The sequence below is a fragment of the Salvia splendens genome, chromosome 12 (assembly GCF_004379255.2).
Source record: "Salvia splendens isolate huo1 chromosome 12, SspV2, whole genome shotgun sequence".
In the NCBI taxonomy this organism is placed as follows: domain Eukaryota; kingdom Viridiplantae; phylum Streptophyta; class Magnoliopsida; order Lamiales; family Lamiaceae; genus Salvia; species Salvia splendens.
The window spans coordinates 28827746-28846376 of record NC_056043.1 but is presented as its reverse complement, the minus strand read 5'-3'; the positions used below and the strand labels follow the sequence as shown (position 1 = coordinate 28846376).

At 41.4% G+C, this 18631-nt stretch overlaps 2 protein-coding genes across 3 annotated transcripts; both read left to right on the top strand.

The window, feature by feature from the left end:
* The first annotated feature begins 1542 nt into the window (after positions 1–1542).
* Positions 1543–2396, top strand: LOC121757013 (histone H3.3). The gene is made up of 3 exons (XM_042152471.1): positions 1543–1701; positions 1812–1888; positions 1975–2396. The coding sequence occupies exons 1-3, from the start codon at positions 1630–1632 to the stop codon at positions 2234–2236; spliced, it is 411 nt and encodes a 136-aa protein (XP_042008405.1). The 5' UTR covers positions 1543–1629; the 3' UTR covers positions 2237–2396.
* Positions 2397–16273: 13877 nt separating this feature from the next.
* LOC121758126 (V-type proton ATPase 16 kDa proteolipid subunit) lies at positions 16274–18100 on the top strand. 2 transcript variants are annotated; one of them, XM_042153556.1, is made up of 4 exons: positions 16274–16461; positions 16560–16845; positions 17622–17780; positions 17894–18100. In XM_042153556.1, exons 1-3 carry the CDS (start codon positions 16383–16385, stop codon positions 17752–17754), a joined length of 498 nt encoding a protein of 165 aa, XP_042009490.1. In that variant the 5' UTR covers positions 16274–16382; the 3' UTR covers positions 17755–17780; positions 17894–18100. The 2 variants fall into 2 exon arrangements, with proteins under 2 accessions (XP_042009490.1, XP_042009489.1); XM_042153555.1 differs by having other exon boundaries at positions 16275–16461; positions 17622–18100.
* The last annotated feature ends 531 nt before the right edge of the window (positions 18101–18631 follow it).

The following is an 18631-nucleotide window of genomic DNA, read 5'->3' as shown; positions in this document are numbered from 1 at the left end:
GATACCTCAATAAATGATTATGTAATACTTTTATTTTAGATTACTTTTTGTTTTGTCTTTTTTACCAAATTACTTTTTACATTTTAAGTTTTAGAAGTTATGTATTCTAAAAAACTTAAACCATTTTTTTTAATTTCCTCAATTTTAAAAGTTTGATAATATAAATTAACTATATACACAAATTATAAGAATAGTGAATAATATTAATGTTAAGTAAGACATGAATCCAAAATAAAATGCAAGAGAATTGCTAAGTTAATGATAAGACTATATAAGTGTTTAATAAGATGATTATTTTTTTGTTTATAAATCTACTCTCTTTTAACTAAGGATGAATGACTTCTATGAGCACTGGGAGTTAACGAGCAATCGTGGAGGCGTTGCACCCCACGAAGGGGTTCGTGCTAGTGCGCCTCCCATTGCTGAGGTGGATGGAGCTGCTGGGAATGGAACGAGGGAGGAGGGTGGTCGAGCGGGATGTGTTGCGGTGCATGTGTGTGGCGCAATCCCGCACCGCAAGATTTTTTTGCTCATTTTGAATTCAAATTCATGTATAAAATAATTTAGTTCAATATTTTTTAATTACATATTAATTTTTATATTACTTTTTTATTCAAACTATGCAATAGTTAGTGTATAATTAATGTAATTTTTAGAAAAGATATATATGATTTTGTAATTTTCAAACTCTATAAATACCAATATATTTCAATTTATAAAATTAATGATTTTTAATGAAGTAATATTGTTATTTATAATTATTTAATCTTTGTAAAGTGGATGACAATCAAAAATAAAAATTACTAAAATAGAGGTATGAGGTTGTATGAATTGTAGTGACTTGCATAAATTACAAATAACTTAACAAGTAGAGGTATGATGTTGTATGAGTTGTAGTGAGAAATTACAAATGACTTAACATACCCTCTTCTTCCGAAGATAAGTGAGCACAAATTTTTTAGCACGGGATTTAAGGAAATGAGGTTTTGTTAGTAAAGTGGAAAGTGAATAAAGTAAGAGAGTTAATGAAATAGAGAGAAAAAGTAAGAGAGAAAATTAAAAAAATGAAATGACTCACTTATCTTGGGACGTCCCAAAAAGGAATGTGAGTCGCTTATTTTGAGACGGATGGAGTATTAAAAGATTCATTTACATCAGATTTCGAGGCGTTTAAATTTGATTTGATTTTCCTAAAATATTGTTATAAACTTATCATGCATAATTAATAAAATTATTAACAAAAGAGCAAGGGTAAAAAGAACGAGTGGGTAAACCGGTTGCAACCCACAATCCGACTCAAGTCACTCAACCGAGTCAGAGAAAAAACAGCAACCACAAAAACAAAGACACATAAAAAGCACAACTCGGTGACGATCCGCGTGAATCCAAAACCAACCAACCAGAGCCCTCCATTAATAATATTGACCAATGAAAGTCAAGATTAGGAAAGTCACGGATACCCACGACTTTTCAAATAATCCCCACGTCAGATATTCAGAATGCCGTTGTACCAAGTCTCCAACTACACCCCACCTCCTTATATATACCCCTCCCCACGTTTCAAAATTCATTATCGCACCTCTCAATTGGTTTCTTCCTTCAGCATCCCAACTTTGAATTTCTGAAGACATGGCTCGTACTAAGCAAACCGCCCGTAAATCCACCGGAGGAAAGGCTCCGAGGAAGCAGCTCGCTACAAAGGTTTGTATCTTCATTAGTTTCTCAATCTCCGTTTGATTCTCTCGATTGTTTTTGATTTTGCAACTGTTTCGATTATGTTTATTGATTTGATTTTTGGTTAATTTGTGAAGGCTGCGAGGAAATCAGCTCCGACAACCGGCGGAGTGAAGAAGCCCCACCGTTACCGCCCTGGAACCGTCGCTCTTCGGTAAAACTCTAACCCCTTTCTTACGAATCGAATCACAATTGCAACAATTGTAACCGAGATTTTAATCTAATTTGGTATTTCAACAGTGAAATCCGCAAATACCAGAAGAGCACCGAGCTTCTGATCCGCAAGCTTCCGTTCCAGAGATTGGTTCGTGAAATTGCTCAGGATTTCAAGACCGATTTGAGGTTTCAGAGCCACGCCGTGCTGGCGCTGCAGGAGGCGGCGGAGGCGTATCTGGTTGGGCTCTTTGAGGATACCAATTTGTGCGCGATTCACGCGAAGAGGGTTACTATTATGCCGAAGGATATTCAACTTGCTAGGAGGATTCGCGGCGAGCGTGCTTGATTTGGCGTTTAATGCATTCAATTTAGGGTTTCTATTAGTATTCGATAGTGTTACTTTAGTATGTCCTGTTGTTAGGGCATTGCATCTATACTTGTTTCTGATTCCAGTAATTGTCTCTGTAAATTTACAGATACTCATTGCGAAATCTTTTTTTACTACAGCTTATGGATATTTTTTTTTTGAATTCTATTGTTTCTATCTTTTGGATAGTCGTGAGCAATATATATACAAATATTATAAAAGCTTATATATGGCGATAAGACGTCTAATGCATGATGGGATATGAACTAAACAACTAAACAATAATTGCGAGCCCAATAGCAGTGACGGCCCATCAGCCCAAAACCCAAGAAAGAGTATCAGTTCGGCACAACCAAAGAGTTCGGTCACAGCCTATAGCTCGTTAAAAGCCGACCAATCGAGCTCAACTCTCAGATCGGCAAAAGCTGATCGGCAAAGTTCAGCAGTTCGGTCCAAGAAAGAGTATCAGTTTGGCATAACCAAAGAGTTCGGTCACAGCCTATAGCTCGGTAAAAGCCGACCAATCGAGCTCAACTCTCAGATCGGCAAAAGCTGATCGGCAAAGTTCAGCAGTTCGGTCTCAGTATTCGACCGAACAAGGAGATAGTGGACCCATGCAGGATCTCCACGACCTCCATTACACCCACGATCTATTTAGTGGTATTAAGCAGTTATCAACCCCCCTACCAGGGCTGCAAACCACGATCTTAGTTCGAATGTATAAATAGAACTTAGATCAGATAGACCAAGGTTAAGCTCTCTAGATCCTGAATCTCATATAGCAAATCAGTATTGTAATCTGTAAGCGAGATAAAGCAATACAAATTTGCCCTCTATTCTTCCCGTGGACGTAGATTTACCTCAGTAAATCGAACCACGTAATTTTCAGTGTTGTGATCTTCATTTATTGCTTGCATTTATTCCCATCAAAAATTCGCTAAATCATCACTGGCGCCGTCTGTGGGAAAACAGAAAACCAAAACTGTGATAAAAGCGAGTTTTTGATCCTTTTCCACCAAAAAATGCGTACCAGATCACATAATACCCATACTTCCGTCCGTGATGAACGTGAGGAAGCTAGTCCAGCCCGTAGGTCTGGAAAACAGCCTCGGGAGAAATCTGCCTCCAGTTCTCACAGTGAAAGAACAAACCACTCAAAAAGTCATCGCACCGAGCCTCCCCAGCAGTTCGATTTGAATGAGGCTGTCAAGTTGTTCTTGGCTGAGAAGCAGGATGAGTTCTTAACATTCCTGCAAAAGAGCCAGAAGCCGGAGAAGAAAACGGCGGATTCTCCTTCCCCCTCCAGACATGAAAGTCACTACCGCAGTAGTGTCGTATCTTCCAGGAGAAAGAATCCTCACCACCGATATGTTCCTTCTCCTCCTTGTTACCGAAATCACAGGAGAACTCCATCTCCACCATACCGCAGAGATGTCGGATTCGCTATGTATGGAGCGCTGAAGACTCCATTTTCGGATGATATCACCAGAACTCCGTTGCCACAGAATTACCGAACTCCGTCAGTGACTTATGACGGGTTAGTGGATCCTCATGATTTCCTGGGACGCTATCAGTATAATATGGCGAACCAAGGTCTCAATGAGGTTCATATGTGTAAGCTGTTTCCCGAGCTGCTCATCGGGAACGCAAGAAGGTGGTTTGATAGCCTCCCTCAAGGCAGCATTAGATCTTACAGAGATCTAATGGATGCTTTTCATAGGAGGTTCTTCCAGAAAGCTGAAACCCGAATCACTTCGGCTCAGCTGCTTTCTATACGTCAAGGTCGCGATGAAAAGATTAACGACTTCATGACAAGATTCCACAAGGAATGCCTACAAGTAGATGATCTCAATGATCTACTTGTCATTTCGGCATTCCAAAATGGAATTCTGCCAGGAGCTCTCTACAGAAAGCTCGTTGAATGCAGTCCGCAAACAACTCAAGAGATGTGGGACATTGCGGACCAGTTTTCCCGTGCTGATGAGGCAGACCGTCGAAAACGGTCTTTAGACAGCTCTTCCAGAGGAGACAAGAGGAAGCCCGATCATAGCGATCAGGGACATCCTCGCCGAACTCCTTTTGAAAGAATTCAAAGGGCACCGGTACAAGACAGATTGGGACCACGTCTCAATCCTGAGAAACCACCCGCTCAGTTCGTACCATTGAACAAGTCGAGAGCGGAAATTTTTGAACTGCATTATGATATGTTCGAAAAACCAAAGCCGATGACGAAATTGGCCACGCGCCGAAGTCAGGATAAATACTGCTCCTTCCATCAAGACCACGGTCACGATACCGAGGAGTGCCGAAATTTGGCAGCAGATATTGATGTTCTTGTGAAAGCAGGGACGTTAAAAAAATACCAAAGCAAGCCGCCGAAAAAGAATAAGAAACAGAGAAGTGCGAACTGCGCTCCTCAGGATCCTAAAAGGCAACAGGATCCCGAAGACGATGACGAGCCGCAATATGATGGAGTGATCCAGACTATTGACGCTCTCCCAGCCGGGAAGACTAAATCGTCTCTAAAATCAGAGCGCAGAGGCTTCAATCGAGAGGAGCCAACACATAAAAGGCTGAAGAAGGAGGAAGTAATTACATTTTCAGATGCAGATCCCGTCCCGGCCATTTCTCCTAATCAAGACGCTATTGTCATTCAAGCTGGAGTGGCAAACAAACTGATCCACAGAGTGTTTGTGGATACAGGAGCGTCGGTTAGCATTCTTTTTAAAGAATGTTTTGATAAACTGGAAGTGGATCCAGCTCGGCTCAGTCCGGCCCCAATTCCTCTGAAAAGTTTCGCCCAGGAGGACACCCGCCCTGAAGGTATTATCAGCCTTCCGATTACGGTAGGAAGAGCGCCTACTAGCTCCAGTACGGTGATCGAGTTTTTTGTGGTAAAAGCTCGATCCCCGTATAACATTATACTGGGAAGAGACTGGCTCAACACAGTTCGGGCCATTTGCTCTACTTATCACCACACAATCAAGATCCCCACTAAAGGAGGGATAGCAGTCATCCGAGGTGATCAAAAGAGAGCAAAAGAATGTTTGCAGATTGCGCTTAAAAGTGCCGAACAATCAGATCGGCACCATCAAGCATAGCAATCACAGCAGCCGGAGTCAGAGGCAGGCGAAATGAACGAAGTCACACCGGAGCCGAACTCGATGAAAGTTCAGTTATACGAAGATGATCCATCCAGAACGGTCAAGATCGGTTTCGCGGGAACACCTCTACTCCGGGAAAAGACCATCCAGCTCCTCAAAGAGTACAAAGATGTCTTTGCGTGGTCTCCGTTGGACATGACGGGAGTGTCTCCCGAGGTAATTACACATCGGTTAAATATTGATCCTTCAGTCCGGCCTATAAAACAGAAGCAAAGACTCTTTGCGGCAGAAAGAAATCAAGTCATCCATGACGAAGTCCGCCAATTACTGAAAGCGGATGTATTATTTGAAGTAAAATATCCTTCTTGGGTGGCCAATCCTGTGATGATCAAGAAAAAAGAAGGAGGATGGCGGATGTGCATAGATTTTACGGATCTAAATAAGCAATGTCCTAAAGATTGCTACCCCCTTCCCAACATAGATAAAAAAGTAGAAGCTCTGATAGGCTTCGAAATTTTCTGTTTTCTTGATTTGTATAAAGGATACCACCAAGTTTTAATGGATGAGAATGATGCTTCAAAAACGGCTTTCATTACTGACTTCGGTATTTTTGCTTATAAAAAGATGCCATTTGGTTTAAAGAATGCCGGAGCCACATATCAAAGGATGGTAGATAAGCTATTTCGGCACCTGATCGGAAAAGAGGTTGAAGTATATGTTGACGACATAGTTGTTAAAAGCAGAAGCACTTCGGAGTACGAACACAATCTCAAATCCACTCTCGACGTGCTCAAAAAAGCCAACCTCAAACTCAATCCCCAAAAATGTACCTTTTTGGTAGATTCGGAAAAATTTCTGGGTTGTTGGGTTTCAAAGGAAGGACTCAAGGCAAATCCCCTAAAGGTTCAAGTTGTTCAGAACATGGCAATGCCGAAGTCCATACATGATGTGCAAAGGCTAACTGGATGTCTAGCCGCACTGAATAGATTCCTTTCCCAAGCAGCCGAAAAGCAAATGCCGTTCTTCAATGTTTTGAAGAAGGCACCAAAGTTTGAGTGGGGAGCCGAACAGAAAAAGGCTTTTGACGAACTCAAAAGTTATTTAACCGAACTTCCTACTCTCTCTGCTCCAACGGATGCCGAAGTGATATTCTTATATTTAGCAGCATCAGATCAAACCATTAGCGCGGTGCTTGTGCGAGAAGAAGGCCTAAAACAGCGTCCTATCTACTTTACAAGCCGAGCATTAAGAGGTCCCGAAACAAGGTATCAACCTCTGGAAAAAATTGCTCTGGCATTAGTAAATGCAGCAAGGAGACTGCGGCCATATTTCTATGCTCACAAAGTATGCGTCTTAACCGATCTTCCACTTCGGCAAGTTTTGACTAAGCCAGAAGCATCAGGCAGAATTGCCAAGTGGGCCATAGAGTTGGGAGAACATTCAATAGAATATCTACCTCGGAAAGCCATCAAGGGACAAGCCTTGGCAGATTTTCTTGTAGAGGCAAAGTTCGATCAGGCAATCCCTATTATTGCCGAACAGAAAAATCCTACCAATGATGAACTAACACAGCCCCAGAAACCCGAAGTAGAGCCGCCGGACTGTTGGATTGGATTCGTAGATGGAGCTTCGAATAAGACAGGAAGTGGAGCTGGTATTCTACTTATCGCTCCCGACGGACACGAAGTAACTTATTCACTTCGGTTCTTATTCCCAACCACTAATAACGAAGCCGAATACGAAGCCCTTCTTGCCGGACTTCAGTTAGCGCAACATCTATTTGTCAAATCTCTCAAAATTCATTGTGATTCACAAGTCATAGTGAATCACATGCTGGGTACAAGTGAAGCCCGTGGTGAAAGGATGAAAAAATACTTGGACAAAGCGCAAAGTATTAGCCGAAATTTCTCTTATTTTCGGATAATCCACATTCCCAGAGCGGGAAATAGCCGAGCAGATACTTTAAGTAAGTTGGCCTCATATCCGAGCTCAAAGGTGGAGGAATTACCGCACAGAAGCATTGATGAAGCTGAAGTACACTCAGTAACCAGTTCACCAAACTGGATGACGCCAATATTAAAGTATCTAGATCAAGGACAACTGCCCGAGGATAAGAGAGAAGCAAGGAAAATCACATGCCGAGCACGTCGGTATGAACTTCATGAAGGAGTCCTATATAGAAAGTCCTACCTTCAACCGTTATTGCGATGTGTAGGACCAGAAGAGACGGATTACATCCTTAGAGAAGTTCATGAAGGATCTTGCGGTAGCCACATCGGAGCTAGAGCATTAGCTAAAAAAGTTCTGAGATGGGGATATTATTGGCCAACTTTGGTACAAGAAGCAGTACAGCTAGTTAAGAAATGTACGAAATGCCAAATCCATGCAAATATCCCAAGGACGCCGCAGACTGATCTATGTGCTATGCAAAGCCCTTGGCCTTTTATGCAATGGGGCATAGACATAGTAGGACCACTACCACAAGCTCCCCGGCAAATGAAATTCTTGATCGTTGCCGTGGATTACTTCACAAAGTGGGTGGAGGCTGAACCATTAGCTACGATAACAAGCTCAAAGGCATTAAATTTTGTCTGGAAGAACATAGTTTGCCGATTTGGCATACCCCATATCCTCATTTCAGATAATGGGACTCAGTTTACTGACAAAACATTCAAGAATTGGTGCCAAGAGTTGAATATTCAACAGCGGTTCACTTCAGTCTCTCACCCACAAGCAAACGGACAAACGGAAGTAACAAACCGTACTTTGGTGAAATGATTAAAAACTCGGTTAGAACAAGCCAAAGGACAATGGGTAGAAAATCTTCCTCAAGTCCTATGGTCTTACCGAACTACACCAAAAACCTCCAACGGTGAAACTCCGTACAGTCTAGTGTACGGCACTGAAGCCGTAATTCCGGTTGAGATCGGCATACCCAGCCCCCGAACTCTTAATTTCTCAACATAACTGAATGACGACGGACTGAGAGCCGAACTAGATCTTGCCGAAGAAAGAAGAGAATTGGCCTTCATAAAAGAAGCCAAGTACAAGGAGCAAGTAACCCGGTATTATAACCAAAGGGTGAAAAAGCTGCAGTTTCAAGTGGGAGATCTCGTATTGAGAAACAATGAAGTAAGCCGAGCAGAAAAGCTGGGCAAACTTGAACCCACATGGGAAGGTCCGTATCGGGTGTCAGAAGTCCTGGGAAAAGGGTCTTATAAATTGACTCACATGTCAGGAGAACAAGTACCCCGAACATGGCATATTTCCAACCTCAAGAAGTTCTATTTGTAAGAGACAAGGTCCGGTCAGTCTTGTGTCTAGTTCGGTCCTAGGGTTATGTGCTTTCATATTTTTATTGTTCTTTTTACTTGTCGTTTTTTAAAAGGTTAAAATCTTTTTCGTCCTTTTTATTTGTCTCTCTATGTGCGTTTTGTCTCTTATAAATGTTACTGAGGTATATTGCTCCTTAAAGGCTGATCCCCTTTTTTTAGAGCATGTATTAAAGACAATTGTGAGTCCAAGCTTCTAAGGAAGATACAAGATTCCACAATTCAGCTTAAGAAACAAGCAATTCGTCTGAAACGAAATGCAATAAGCCGAAAACCACTTCGGTTAACTAGGGAAAGTCCAATCCAAGCGATAAAACTCGCCAAATAAGGACACTAACTAAGTCCGGTCAAAGAAGAGTTTACTTCATAAGACCGAGGACGAGTACAATAAATGAAATAAAAAATCGCTGAACTGTAAATACGCAGTGATAGAAGCGAAATGAAAAAATTTCATTTACTAAGTCTCGTTGGGCATACAATTCCGCTGCCCTACGAGAATGCGTTACACCATTACAAAGGACTATTCTACTGTCTACGATTGCTAAAGTTGAGCCACCTATCCGAAAAATCCTCATGATGCTGAGTTCGGGCGTTCCGAGCAGTTGAAGAATAAGTAGGTGGACGAGATGCTCTGATCGACCTACCGCCTCTTCCCTGAGTCCGGGAAGTTCTAGCACCTCGGCGGCGAAGAGTCTCTTCACGAAGCATTCGCTGATCTTGCTCACTCATATTCACAACTCCTCTACGAACTTCAGGGCGTTCTTGTCTTGACGTTTCCGGTTGCTCCTGAGTCCGCTGCTGATTTGGAGTAGAATTTTGAGTAAGTGGATTAGAGGTTTGAGTTGGAGTGTGAGCATCTGTTAGCGGGAAACGGCTAAGGAATCTCTCGATTGAGGGACGCCGGGAAAGAATGATGTCGTACAGAGAAGCCAAGCGCCGCAATGATTTCACAACTTGTTGGCAAGCCGAGCTCTCCAGCACATTGTTCTTCCGGAGTACATGAAGCTCCTCCCACAGTTCATCAACTTGATTCTGAACTTCAGATATAGTCATTCCCCCGCGCCCGCAGATGAAATCTTCATATGCAGTCCTCTCAGCGATGACAGTATTCAGCTCGGCCTCCAGATCTTTCTTTATGCACTCTAAGTCCTTATTGTTGGACTCCAGCTCCACTAAACGAGCCAAGAGTTCATCATACTTCATCTGGTCATCTATAGCTTTTTTCTCAGCTTCATTTAAAGCCAAAGAGTATAGCCGCTTCCAGTGAAGTACCTCCAGCTCCTTAGAGTTAAGAATACGAAGTAGCTATGTCAGTTCGGCATTTCAGTTTACCGAGCAGGCAGTAAACCACAATAGGAGTAAAAGAGATTAAGAAGAGCTATAAGGAAGACACGAGTGTAGAAAGAAGAATTTTTTTTTTCTTTCATTCACAAGAAAAAATTTACACAAGGAGGGCTTCAAGGCCATTTTACAAATAGAAAGAAAGAAACTAAACTAAGAGAAGGGAGACGAAATCATACTTTGCCAGTTTCGTCTCCGGCTTCCCTGTGGGTTTCAGCTTCTTTCTCCTTGTCGACCTCGGTCTCAGCCTCGGCCTCCCTCCTCCCTCCCTCCTGCTCGGCGCCCCCATCGCCGATCTGCTGCACCTCTTGCTCGGCGTGCCCGTCGCCGGTCTGCTGATCCTTCTGCTCGGTCTCCTTGCCGGCCTCATTTTCCTGCTCACCCTCGTCTTTGAAAATTGAAGCGGGTGAAACAGGCCCCAAGGAGGCAAAGATGGCCTCCATGTTCTCGTCACGGTCAGCACGGCAATTACGGACTCGTTCAGCAGAAAGCAGCACCGATGAAGAAGCAAGCTCCTCAAGGAGCGGCAGACTCTGGAGACGCGCTGCAATCTCTCGGCCATACAGCGGCAAGACGACTTCGGGTTCCTGCTCAACATTATCGGTCATCAATTTCAGCAGATCACCGATAAGGGCCGAAAATTGATTGCTCAAAAAGAGTTTCTCCGTGTAAACACGGAGAGCCTCCCCCTGAGCAACCACGGCAGCCGCCTCCCTCTGTTCCGACCGCTCTCTCTGGATGATGAGCTGGTCTTTGGCACGCTGGGCTTCATCCTGAGCCGAGATCATAGCGGCCCTTGCCCTCTCAAAGTCTGCCCGAGCCTGTTCGGCCTGGTGACGAGCAGCATTCAAATTCCTCTGCATCTCATCATAATCGCTGGACGCTTTAGAGAGTTCAACTGTGACGAGTTTGCAGAGCATATTGTTCCTCTGAAAATGGAAAAAGGAAAAAGTCAACAGAGGGGCCACAAAAAAAATATAGGAAAGAAGCAAAGCCAGAAAATCAAGAAGAAAATTCACCTCTACAAAGTCCTTTGGCCATAAAAAGGGCTCAGAGATATGTTCCGAAGTGGCCGTAACCACTCCTGATCCATAACCCCCCTGGACAATGTCTCTCTCTGGCGCTTTTGGGGGTTTCTGAGTCTTCGCCTTCCCCTTTGCCGAGGTCGATCCCGGCTTTTTTGGATCCGAAGACTGACTCGAAGAGGTCTTCTGCCTCTTCGGATTCTTCTCGGCATCAGACGCAGAGCTGGTGTTTTTCTGTTTCTCCGGCTCCTTTGATTCGGAGGATTTGCGACCAAGCCTGCTTAGCATGTTCACTGCCAAAAAGCAAGAAAACAAAGTTAGTTTTCGCCGCTAAAGCAGTAAAGCATAAAAAAGAAATCCTCACCCTCAGTCTCTTCGTCCGAAGACGAGGAGTCGAACACGAAGTCACCCTTGACGAGCTCAGATTCCAAATACTGTTTCCTAATCATGGGAATCTTATTGAGCCCGCCCTCGAGCTCGTCCAACGGTTCTACCCGAGGATGAGGAATTACGGACTTCGGCCCTCTCCAGGAAAAGTCCGGAGTCGCTGTCCTATTGTAAAAAAAGAAGCGATTTTTCCACATCGGCCATTTGGTTTTACAGAAGGCTCTAAAGGGCTGTAAAGGGATCAAGTAAAACCAGGACCCCTTTCTCTTAAACTGAAAGAAATTAAGGATTGCCCTCAGAGACAGATCCTTTTCTAGTCTACGCAGCTCGGCAGCAAAGGCCGATAAGTGCCTCCAAGAATTTGGAGTCACCTGACCTAAAGGAAGTTGGAAAAAATCAAGAAGCTCTACAAAGGCGGGGGGAAGAGGGAAACGAAGCCCGCATTCTAAGCAGGCTTCGTAAACGGTGGCATAACCCTCCGGCGGCGAGTTAGCCCTATGAGTGTCGTCGGGAACCACCACTAACCCCCCAGGAAGAAAATATTTTCTGTGTAAGGATATCACAGTATCCTTACTCAAAATGCTGTGAAAATATTCTACCGTCTTTTCCCCGGACTTTTTCCGGCCAGAAGATCCCTTACCCCCCTTCCTACCACTACCTGATTCAGAAACAGTTTCAGAAGAAGAAGACATGATTCTTACTCTTTGATGGTCGAAAGTCTCTGAAGAAATTCTTGAAGAAGCGGAAGAAAATTTTACGAAAAAGAGAGAGAATGCAGAAGAAATAATCGCAAAAGTGTTCCAATGATGAAGAAAGGAAATATTTATCAGATTCGCAGAGGCGTTTTCAAATTCGTCGCACCGTTTCAAATCCCACTTTTTCTGGATTCTCTGGCCGGATTTGCTGTCACATTTAATGCAGACACGTGCAGAGCACGTCCCCTGACGTCAGCCTCCCCCTTACACTTATCCAAAATGCCGAAGTGATTCACTTCGCTTTTCGGGGGGGGTGGTGATGGGATACGAACTAAACAACTAAACAATAATTGCGAGCCCAATAGCAGTGACGGCCCATCAGCCCAAAACCCAAGAAAGAGTATCAGTTCGGCACAACCAAAGAGTTCGGTCACAGCCTATAGCTCGGTAAAAGCCGACCAATCGAGCTCAACTCTCAGATCGGCAAAAGCTGATCGGCAAAGTTCAGCAGTTCGGTCTCAGTATTCGACCGAACAAGGAGATAGTGGACCCATGCAGGATCTCCACGACCTCCATTACACCCACGATCTATTTAGTGGTATTAAGCAGTTATCAACCCCCCTACCAGGGCTGCAAACCACGATCTTAGTTCGAATGTATAAATAGAACTTAGATCAGATAGACCAAGGTTAAGCTCTCTAGATCCTGAATCTCATATAGCAAATCAGTATTGTAATCTGTAAGCGAGATCAAGCAATACAAATTTGCCCTCTATTCTTCCCGTGGACGTAGATTTACCTCAGTAAATCGAACCACGTAATTTTCAGTGTTGTGATCTTCATTTATTACTTGCATTTATTCCCATAAAAAATTCGCTAAATCATCATCTAACAACTGGTAAATATGAATCCGCGCTGTGTTATTTATTTCTTTTAGGGCATCATTAACCACGTCCCCAAGTCCCCTCTACGTCATCATTCTTCTACAGTTGCGGCCTAGGCCCCAACTGCTGTAACCCTGGAGGTTGCGGCCCGGGCTGTAACTAATAAATGACACTATTCACAACTCCAACCTATTTAACTCGTAAATGCAATTCGTTGAACAATTAAAACCGGGAAAATGCATTGTTCATTAGAAATTAACATTACATTACTAGACGAAGCAAATTTGAAATACAAGAAATCCGGGCCACGACTACTACTTCTTCCTTTGAGCGGGCTCTATCTCACTGAGCTCGAAATCTTCGGTATTGACCGGCGATGTAATATCGACGTTGCTACCGACTCCCGGACTAGGTTGTGTCTGCGATGGTTGCGACGACAGTATGTACCAATTGTTCGAGTTAACGAACTCCTCCATCTCACGTTGATCGCTGTTGAACCAATCCATTGGCTCCGAAACAAAGGGTATAATAGAGTATTGAAATGGAACGCGGGATTGAAATGGATGGAACGCAAGCTCGTATTTATAGACATCGAATTAAAAAAAAAATTGGATTTGCGGCCCGGCCCGAAGAGCGTGTAACGCTGGGCCGGGCCGCGGGACATGCGGCCCGTCACCGTGTAACCCCGTCCTGGGCCGGGACGCGGGACGCTCACCAGGCCGGAAACGCGACCCCGGGACCGGCCGGGGCCGTGACTCGCCTCCGTGTAACGCATGGGACGGGCCGGGACTCACGATTTGCGGCCCGGCCCGACGCGTTACAGATGCTCTTAGTGGTTATTAGGATATTTTCAACTTAATAAGATGATTTCCAATTTTAGTTTTGGGCCAAAATCCAATCCTCCGAATATTAAAATTTTGTCGTGAGAAGTGTTTTTAGTATAGATTCTCCACATTTAATTCTTTTAATAATGATAAATTCATGAGAGAAAGGAACATACCAACAATAAAATAACAATAAAAGAAACCCTTAAATAATACTCCCTCCGTTCTGCACTACTCGCACCTTTCTTTTTGGGCACGGAGATTAAGGAATGAGTGATAGACAAAGTCAACAATTACGGCTGTATGTATAAATTGTTACTAAAAATGGAAAGAGTGCAAATAACTTGTAACGCCCAGAAAGGAAATAAGTGCAAGTAGTGCGGGACGGAGGGAGTAGTAAAAGCTTATATATGGCGTACTCAATAAGATACATATATTAAATGAGCTCTCCCTCCTAATAGGCTAGTTTTTTGGGGTGAGTTTTTCTATTTGGTATGTATTTCACTACTGATGTGGAGTATATAGGCTCTCTTTCCTAATAGGCTCGTCTTTTGGGATTAGTTTTCATGTTTGGTATGTACCTCAATGTGGGGTACATAGACTAAATGAGCTCTCTCTCCTAATAGGCTAGTCTTTTTTAGATGAGTTTTCTGTTTGATCCAGTTTTCCTGTTTGATCCATATCACATGAAGGAAAGTATTTGTTGAAGAACATTTACGTGTTAGAAACACTCATTAGCAATTTAGCATGGCAAAATTATTAGGAGTTATAGATTATGCTTATTTAAAATATATCGTGAAGAATGATGATGATTGCTTGCACCATTATTTGGAGTCAGTTACTTCGTATTCCACCTTCATACGAGCAACTACGGTCGAAACAAAATTTCAAGTGTAAAATGACACCACGTTACAAATAATAATAGGAATTTAGTGTAAAAATTGCTACTTTTCCTTGTAGCATTTAATGAATCAGTTTTATTTTCTTCACCAGTGTATACACTTGGTATTTACCAAAAACTAACCTTTATTGCTTTTTCTTTAGCTAATAAATATTGGGCAAAATTTAGGAACGAATGGATTTGAGTTTGGATATATCTGTTCGCTAAATAGATCTCAATTTAATTGTAACTTTACAAAATATTAAGTTGTGCCATTATTGAAATTAATATTGAACTCCGATCTTGATGTCAAATTACAAATAGTCTGAGCTACTTTCTACAAAATGTGTTAGAACTTCTCTATTTTTATTTGATCTTATTCATACGTATTAATCAGGAACATCATAAGACGTTTCATATGTCAACATTCGCATAGCTCTTGTATATTTATGCAATTATGACAAACTTTGTCTTCCAACAATACCATGTTTCTCTTCAATATACTTATCAATAGCAATAACAACTTCAACCTTTGTGCATTTTTAATAGTTATGTCAATTTGATGATTTTTGTTGACAAACTTGTTCTTCTCATTTTCCGGTACCACACTAGTGTGATACTTCTCTTTGATATACTCCCTCCAATGGCGGATCCAGGAATTCATATTCGTGGGGTCGGATCAAACGAGACAGTAATATAATATTTAAATATTATTTTATTAATAAAAATATTAAATTTTAAATAAAACTATGTTATATTGTACACGAAAGTTGACTCTAATTAGTATACATATACAAAATGTCTTGAAAGTATTTCATTAAAAATTATTCGCAATAGTTTGAATAGATTTAACAAAATTACTAATAGTCGAGATATATTCAATCTTTTCATATATCACTTATTAATGTGGTCTATAGGATAAATATTACTACTTCCTCCATCCCCTAAAAATATAAACTTTTTATATTAAGAATTTTTAACACACTTTTCTTACTTTATCAATTTTGCATTAAGACTATCGTGCGGTTTCAAAAGTTTCTATTTCTAGGAGACGGATGGAGTATAATAAAATGAATAATCAAAAGCAAAGGTAATTAAAGTAGAGAAAAAAATTTATGACTAAGAGAACAAAATATGGAATACGGATTATAATAATTATTGATTAGTCCACAACAGTGGTGTTTGGTTTCCAAGATAAAATAGTACCAAGATATAATCTAGGATCGAGTTATGAGATTATTTTAGTCATATGGGGTTAGGTAAAACTAATTATTCAATGATTATTCATCTAGGATTGAATTGTGAGATTGAATCTTTTGAACCAAATACACTAAATTTAATCTCGGATACAATTTTGCAAACCGAAACCCCCAAAGTGAAAAGAATGAAAATAATAATAGTCTCATTATAGAAAAGTGAGTTAAAGGTTATACACGGTTTTTGTTCAACTTCAATTATTATGAAACCTTGAATTAATGTTGGAATTTCTGTTAAAATACAAGGTGAAAAATGAGTTAGGCTATAACTTAATACAACAAAATCGATAGATGCATATAATTATCAAATTCCACAATTTAGCTTAAAATACAACAATCATCTCTCCAGAGAAGATCCTCTCAGATCCGATCTCTGCAGCAATCCGAACCGATCGAAAATGTCGTCTACCTTCAGCGGCGATGAAACGGCACCCTTCTTCGGCTTCCTCGGCGCCGCCGCCGCTCTAGTCTTCTCCTGTAAGCTCCTCTTCATCCATGGACCCGTCCCTTCCTTTCCAGATCTAAACTTATGGCTGTTGTGAATTTGTTTCTGATTACTCTTCGCTGCGGTGTAGGTATGGGAGCGGCGTACGGAACCGCCAAGAGCGGCGTCGGAGTGGCGTCGATGGGCGTGATGAGGCCGGAGCTGGTGATGAAGTCTATTGTTCCGGTGGTTATGGCTGGTGTTTTGGGTATTTATGGTTTGATTATTGCTGTGATTATTAGCACAGGTATTAACCCTAAGGCCAAGTCTTACTACTTGTTTGATGGCTATGCTCACCTCTCTTCTGGACTTGCCTGCGGTCTCGCCGGCCTTGCTGCCGGTATGGCCATCGGAATCGTTGGTGATGCTGGTGTTAGGTAATTCCGGTGCCTTGATCCTTGTCAAATTACAAATATTTCTAATTATTGTTGAATGATGAATTCCTTCTTATTCTTCATTTGGATTAGGGAGTAATTTTTAGTTGTGATGGTGTTAACTCTAGTCTCCGTGATAGGTGTATTGGTGGTGATTTATTGATCGTTTTCTTAGTTTGATTGTTTGAAATGGAAATTGTTGTTTGATATATAATGACTGTTTGACATTTGTTGCCTGTGTATAATTTGTAAGGCTGCAATTACTGTTGTGTTATCTCTTGTGCTGTTGAGATTCCTACTTCAGATCATTTGGATCTTTCATTTGGAAGCTACTTTATCGGCTCAAAACTATTATTCTAGTGAATTAAACCTCTTGCATTAAGATTCATGCTCTAGTAATCAAGGTTATTACCAATTTTGCTTCTTTTCACTTAGAATGGATGAGAGTGGGATAAACTTTAGAAGTATTACTATGGCTTTTGCATCACATTGCCATATGTTATGCTACTAAGGCTAGCTTCAGGTTAACTGGTGAAATATGAGGAGGTCTGGGATTGAGGGGTGGGGTTTTGGGGAAATAGATAAGATGTTCTCTTGTTTAGTGCACCTTTGGCCAATTTCATTCCTATTCAAAATATGTTTGCATCTATGTGACAATTCCATTTGATTGTAACTGCTTTCCTCAACCAGAAGAAGAGAATAACATTATGTTTTTTCTTTATTCATATTGTCTTTATGAGATTACACTGGTATTAACACTCCACGATTCTTTATGACAGAGCCAATGCACAACAACCAAAGCTCTTCGTCGGTATGATTCTTATCCTCATTTTCGCTGAAGCCTTGGCTCTCTACGGTCTCATTGTTGGCATCATCCTCTCATCTCGCGCTGGTCAGTCTAGAGCGGATTAGATGAGAAAATCTTTATCTTGGCTGATGTGAGTTGCTATTCTTTCCTTAAATTAAGAATTATAAGTATCTTATCCCTGTTTGGCATGGTAGTTTGGCCATGGTTACTGAGTCTCAAATTTTCTTTTGTGCACGTCGGAAGTGGTTTGCCAGTGGAATCGAGGGTTGACATGATGTTATGTTGGTAGGATGTAGAGGAGTTTATTTTTCTGGGAATAAAGTTTAATACTTTTATGTTAGTGTTTTGTGGAAGGACCAAATTTGATTTATGGAAACCATTGCCTGTATTGTTGTGTCAACACTGCACATATATCATTATCTTAAGCGTTATTATTTGTTTCTGTTGCTATGCATTAATTCTTTTCCTTTTTAAGATCAACTATGCATTAATTCAATTACTCATAGTCATGCTCTTCTTTGCTACTAGACTTTAATGTTTTGATGAGTTAGTTTGAATAGTTTTATTGTAGGTTGAGCTTTGATATGTTGGACCGACCATCTTTTAGGCTAGGGATAGAATTAGATTCGCCAACTTCTGCCTTCTGCTTTACAAATTCTCTGTCCCTCTCCACCCCACAAACACTCACATGAGAAGTATGAACATCTCCTCTGGGCACTCTCCTTTTCTTCCTATCTGTTAGATTTTTGTCTTTCCGTTTCTAGAGTGGAAAAATTGTTCACATTTGAAATGTCCTCTCGGATTTATATTCATTTTTCCAGAAAATAAAAATACACTAGTCTACTTTCTCTATACCGAATAAAAGATCATCATTAACAAACCCAAGTATTTGCTGACTTACTAATAGTACTAGTAGTATTTTTTAATAGTACTACTACTAGATGAGTTGGTAGCTGAGAATATTTAGTGATAAGTATTGAA